Here is a 5,500-nt window from a genome sequence, read left to right as displayed (position 1 = left end):
TCCTCGACCACCGTCCCCTCCCGGTTTCTAAGAGCAGGTGGGGTGACGCGCCATGGAGCAGAATCACCAGCACACCTGTCCCCCAGGGTGTGGAACCCAGAGCAATTTCTCACGACCTCCGAGCGCCCGACGATTACCCTGTGAACGCACCAGTCACGCAGGGCATTAACTGGGAGCTGACGTGCCTCTCGGGTGCCCACTGGGAAGGCAGCATTAACCCCAGCCCCGTCCTGCTGGACGCCATGGCCAGGTATTAACCACCCGCACACCGGCCCGGCTGCACCAGTGGCACTTGTCCCTGCTTCTCCAGGCCGGGGACGGGAGGACTGGGTGCTTCCCTGGGCCACAGCGTAAGACGGCCTCGCCTAAATGTCACATGCTGTTTACGGACCCTGGGCTTACACGCACCAGTGAGGCGGCTGTGCGTGCAGTGAGGAGGCCACCTCAGCTCTGGTGTCCGGTTAGGACGTGGTCCTCTCGGAGCCGTCTGTCGCCCTAAGGTCATTTGGCTTCACGACAACCTCGTGAGGGCACGGCGCACCTCATTCCACGAAGGGGAGGATGAGGCCATGGTTCAGCGGCTCAGAGAGCGCGAAGCCATCAGGCCTCTGAGCACGTGCAGGGCGGGCTGGGGCCGGGCACTCACAGCACCACGAGGCGGCTGAGATTCTGGAAGGCGAAGTCGGGGACGCGGCTGATGCGGTTTAGGGCCAGGGTCATGGCCTGCAGGGCGGGCAGGTTGCTGAGGGCCCTGACAGGGACCTCGGTGAGTGCATTGTCGTCCAGCCACAGATGGCGGAGGCAGGACAGCCCCTCAAAGCTCCTCTCTGGGACCACGGAGATGATGTTGGCATCCAGGCGCCTGGAGGAGAGAGGGCACAGAGGGTCAATCCAGGGAGGGTGCAGACCAGGGCTGGCACTGGTCCCCAGGACGTCAGGCCCCAGCAGGCCCCCAGGGGCCCTGGGACTAAAGCTGTGGCCTGGCCACCCGGTGGCCACCTCTGCAAGTCCCCACCGTCTCCTCCATTCCAGCCCACAGTTCTTGACCCTCTGTGCCATGTGTCACTACTTATGGCGCCAACCCTCCCTCCTAGGCCCACGGCGGAACCTCCCAACACCCCCAGGCCTCCGGGCCTCCCCTGCTCGCGCGAGACACCAGTGTCCCCGCTCCTGTGCACTCCAAGGCCACGTAGTGGACTGTCTCACCGCTCCCTCTGGGCCTAACCATAGACGATGCTCCCCGAAGATGCAGCCGCCCCGGTCCCCCTCCAGGACCCAGCAGTGAGGAGAGTCTCCGCCACAGCCCTGGGCCTCCGGCTCGGACGACAGCCTAAGGAGGTCCCAGATGCCACCGCAGACGCCCTTGATATGCCCCTTTTCAGAACAGGTGTACAGCTGGCAGGGGCCCTTCCTGTCTGTGCACAGACAGAGGCTCTGGGTGACAAGGACTTCCAGCGTGGGCTCCGGAAGATCTCGGCAGCCCAGCAAAAGCAGGAAGTTGCCCGCCCCAGCCCCCTGCAGGTGCCCCCAAGCCGAGGGCCCTACCGACAGGCTCCTGCCTGCCTCCTGGTCCAGAACTTGGGTGGAGCCCTGTCACCTTTGCAGCTGGTCTCACGGGGACCAGACGAGCTGGCCTGTGGCCACGGATCTACTCCTGGATTTTGCCCTGAGACGTGGTTCTCTCGTCTCTAAGCCTTTTCGCCAGAGGCCTTCTGGCCCAGAGTCTCTTGTGCCGCTGGGAGGGGGTCCCCAGCTCATCAGCGAGGCGGCTGTGGGTGGACAGGCCAACATTGAAGCCTCTGGAGTGCCCTCTGCTGGCAAGGCCTGGCACTCCAGACGCGCGGGTGCTGGCCCAGGTTCCCTGACTCGGGGCTCCCTGCAAATACGGACTCCGCCCCAGGAAAGGCTGGTTTTGGGGGGCGGCTGGTTCTGTTTCTGAAGAACACCCTGATGTCTCCTGGCACGGACGGTGTAGGGGTGTTGGCTCAGCGTCAGCTGTGAGGGGTCGAGCCACAGGGTCAGACGGACACCCGCAGTGCAGGGTGGTGGCAGGGCGCAGGCCTCCTCTGGTGCTGGAGAGCGAGCTGACTGCCCGGTTGCCTTTCACATGGGTTTTCATATTTAATTGCCACCCAGCCAGGCAGAGGGGGGACCTTAGAACCCCATCCTGCAAGCCACAGAGGGGCTCACACGCACGAGCGAGATGGGTGCCCGCCTGTGATGCGGTGTGTACGTGCATGCATGTGTGTGCCACGTGTGCATGTGTGCACACACATGTGTGCATGTGTGCATGTGTGCATGGCTGTGTGCGCACACACATGTGTGCATGCATGTACACACATACACACACCACACATATGTGCGTGCATGTGTGCACACACATGTGTGCATGTGTGCATGTGTGCATGGCTGTGTGCGCACACACATGTGTGCATGTGTGCATGGCTGTGTGCGCACACACATGTGTGAGTGTGTGCGTGTGCTGTGTGCACATGTGTGTGTTTATGTGTGCTGTGCACATCTGTGCTGTGTATATGTGTGTGCATTGTGTGTGCATGTACGTGTGTGCTGTGTGCATCCGTGCTGTGTATGTCTGCATGTGTGCGTGTGTGCACGTGTGTGCGTGTGTGCATGCATGTTTGTGCAGGTGTGTGTGCATGTCTGTGCGTGTGCATGTTGTGTGTGTGTGCATGTGTGCGTGTGTGCATGGCTGTGTGCGCACACGCATGTGTGAGTGTGTACGTGTGCTGTGTGCACATGTGTGTGTTTATGTGTGCTGTGCACATCTGTGCTGTGTATATGTGTGTGCATGTGTGTGTGCATGTACGTGTGTGCTGTGTGCATCCGTGCTGTGTATATGTGTGTGCATGTGTGTGCATGTACGCGTGTGCTGTGTGCATCCATGCTGTGTATGTCTGCATGTGTGCGTGTGTGCACGTGTGTGCGTGTGTGCATGTGCTGTGCGCATCCGTGCTGTGTATGTGTGCATGTGTGCACATGTGTGCGTGTGGCAGGGCACCTGTGCTGCGTGTGCCGTGCACGGAGAGCTGAGGAACCGGCACCTCACCAGGGAAGGGGGAGGGTGGCCCCCAGAAGAGGAGTGTTTGCCCTGGGCCCCGAAAACAGTACGAGCAGAGAGGGGTCTAGCCTGTCCCCGGGGCTTTAGGGCCCGGCACTTCAACCTGCAGGCACCACGGCATCTGAATTGACAAGGACAAGTCTGGTGGGGACGGGGTTGGCAGAGATCTTGCCAAGAGCTTGGTCCCCGAGCCCTTCCTCGGCAGAACCTGACATTGGGGTCCCCTCTCTGGGGTCCTTGTCATGCCTCCACCCACCTGGAACACAGTGCCAGGCCCTCACAGGGTCCAGAAACTCAGGAGCTGGAACCCGAACTCTCCCGTTGGTGGGGGTGAGGGGACAGAGAGGTGGGCAGAGGCGGCTGGCTGAGCCACAGCGGTCGGAGACCCCAAGGGTCCTGCAGGGGTGAAGTGGACGCAGTCTCCAGCTAACCCCACTGTGGCGGGGGCGGGGGGCACGGGCAGCTGACAGTTACAGGAGCCCCCCCCCACAACTCTGATTTATGCCCCTAATAAGACCCTTCCCTCTCACTGCCAGCCTGTCAATAGATCAAAGGCTTGAATACGAACAAGCAACTCAGCCGGTTCTCCCATGAGCCCAGACCACACTCCCCTCCACCTGGGAGCCGGTGAGCGGGAGCCGCAGGCAGGGAAGCGCCTTTGTGTGCATCAAAGCGGCCCCTGAGCACCCTCCCTGCCTGCCTTGAGTTTTAATCTGCAGCGATATATAAAAGTGATTGCCCGCCCTGCCCTCTGGGAAGGGGGCGGAGAGAGACTGCGTGGGGCACCTTTCCGCAACGTCGCCTGAAGACACAGACCTACGGATCTGGGCGGGAGGCCAGCGCTGTGGGCAGCTGTCCCGGAATCCTGGGGCAGGGACCACAAAAAGCCACCTCATCCGCCCTCCTGCCTCCAGCCATCTGGTCCCTCACGGGAGGCTGGCTTCTGGGGTCCCTCCCGGGCTGTCTGAGATGGCCCGAGAGCCAGGCGCTGTGGTCCCCCGGGGCCTGGATGCCTGCCTGGTGACGAGCAGCTGCGGTCGGCAGAGGAAGAGGTGGACAACGGGGGTTTCCCAACTCGCCGCTCCACACAGGGGCCGTGACGTCAGACGGTTAGGAACCCTAAGTGACATCCGGTCGCCCCCAGTAGACTCTTCCTAAGAGGTTCCAGAGGAAACCGAGCCGCGCGTTCACAGGTCTACGAGAGGGGAGGGGCACTGTCCCTCTCAGCCCCCGACTCGGGGCCCAGCCCTTCCCACCGTCCAGTTAAAGAAATTAAAGGGTACTCAAATAAATGGAAAGACGTCACGTATTTGGGGGCTGGAAGGCTTAGTGCCGTTAAGATGGCCACTCTCCCCAAACTGATCTGTGCGTGCCAGACAATCCTATCAAACTCCCAGAGTTCTTTCTGTTTTATTTTTTTTTTCACAGAAATTGACTTAGCCGATCCTAAAGTTCATCTGGGAATGCAAGGGACCCAGAGCAGCCTAAGCAAAGAACAAAGCTGGAGCATTCCCACGCCCGCATTCCAAAACTTACTACAGAGCCACATCACTGAGACAGAGGGGCAGAAACGCGGAGGACTTGAGCATCCAGATGGGAATCCCGCATTTGTGGGTGGCTGATTATCAACAAGGCGCTAAGACAATTCAGTGGGGGAAAGGATAATCTTTGTTTTGGGGTGATGAAATGTTATGCTGGCTATCTACAGACCAAAGAGTAAAAGTGGACCTCTACCCCTCGCCACATACAAAATTAACTCACAACAGATCGAAGACCTAAAACTCTACCCAGCTCCCAGACGAAGACATAGCCATAAGTCTCCCCAACCCTGGACACGGACAGGTCGGGGCCTCGGGCACTGCCAGAGGGGATGTGAGCTGGTGCAGCCACCCCGAAAACAGGCTGGCAGCCCCTCAGAAAGAGGAGCACAGAGTGACCGCGTGGCCGGCAACTCCACTGCACGTGTTCACCCAGCGGAGCTGAAACTGCGTCTGTCTGCACAGGAGTGCATGGCAGCCACCCGACGTCCATGACCGCGTGAAAAGGAACGAAGGGCCGACACGGGTGGATGAACCCCGAGAACGTGCGGAGCGGGGCAAGCCAGACTCACAGAGCTACACGCCGTGCGGGTCCCTCCGTGGGAACCGTCCGGCGTGGCGGGCAGTGGGCAGGCGCCGTCAGGGCTGCGGGGGGGGAGGGGGCTGCCAGTGAACCGAAGTTTTCTTGCGGAGGGTGATGAAGCTGCTCTGGACTTGGCAGTGACAATCCCACACGTTTGTAAACAGGCTAAAAACCACCAAACCGTCTGCTTTAAAAGGGTGAATTTTATGCTGTGTGAGTTGTACCTTAATTTTTAAAAATCCTGAAATGACGTCCCCAGTGCTATGTCAGCATGAGTTTGGGGCACAGCAGGCCAGACCC

At 60.2% G+C, this 5,500-nt stretch overlaps 1 protein-coding gene across 1 annotated transcript in view; it reads right to left on the bottom strand.

The window, feature by feature from the left end:
• Positions 1 to 4,988, bottom strand: part of LGR6 (leucine rich repeat containing G protein-coupled receptor 6) — a gene marked incomplete at its 3' end in the record, with an annotated part of 25,149 nt that extends 20,161 nt beyond the window's left edge. The window contains exons 1-2 of the mRNA XM_023534777.1: positions 3,971 to 4,988; positions 647 to 862 (exon numbers count right to left, since the gene is read on the bottom strand). Of these exons, the coding sequence (XP_023390545.1) occupies positions 647 to 862; positions 3,971 to 3,975 (221 nt within the window). The remainder of the gene's footprint in view (positions 1 to 646; positions 863 to 3,970) is intronic.
• Positions 4,989 to 5,500: the final 512 nt, after the last annotated feature.

The sequence above is a fragment of the Pteropus vampyrus genome, unplaced genomic scaffold (assembly GCF_000151845.1).
Source record: "Pteropus vampyrus isolate Shadow unplaced genomic scaffold, Pvam_2.0 Scaffold131, whole genome shotgun sequence".
NCBI classification, from domain to species: Eukaryota; Metazoa; Chordata; class Mammalia; order Chiroptera; family Pteropodidae; genus Pteropus; species Pteropus vampyrus.
This window is presented reverse-complemented; position numbering and strand designations above follow the sequence as displayed.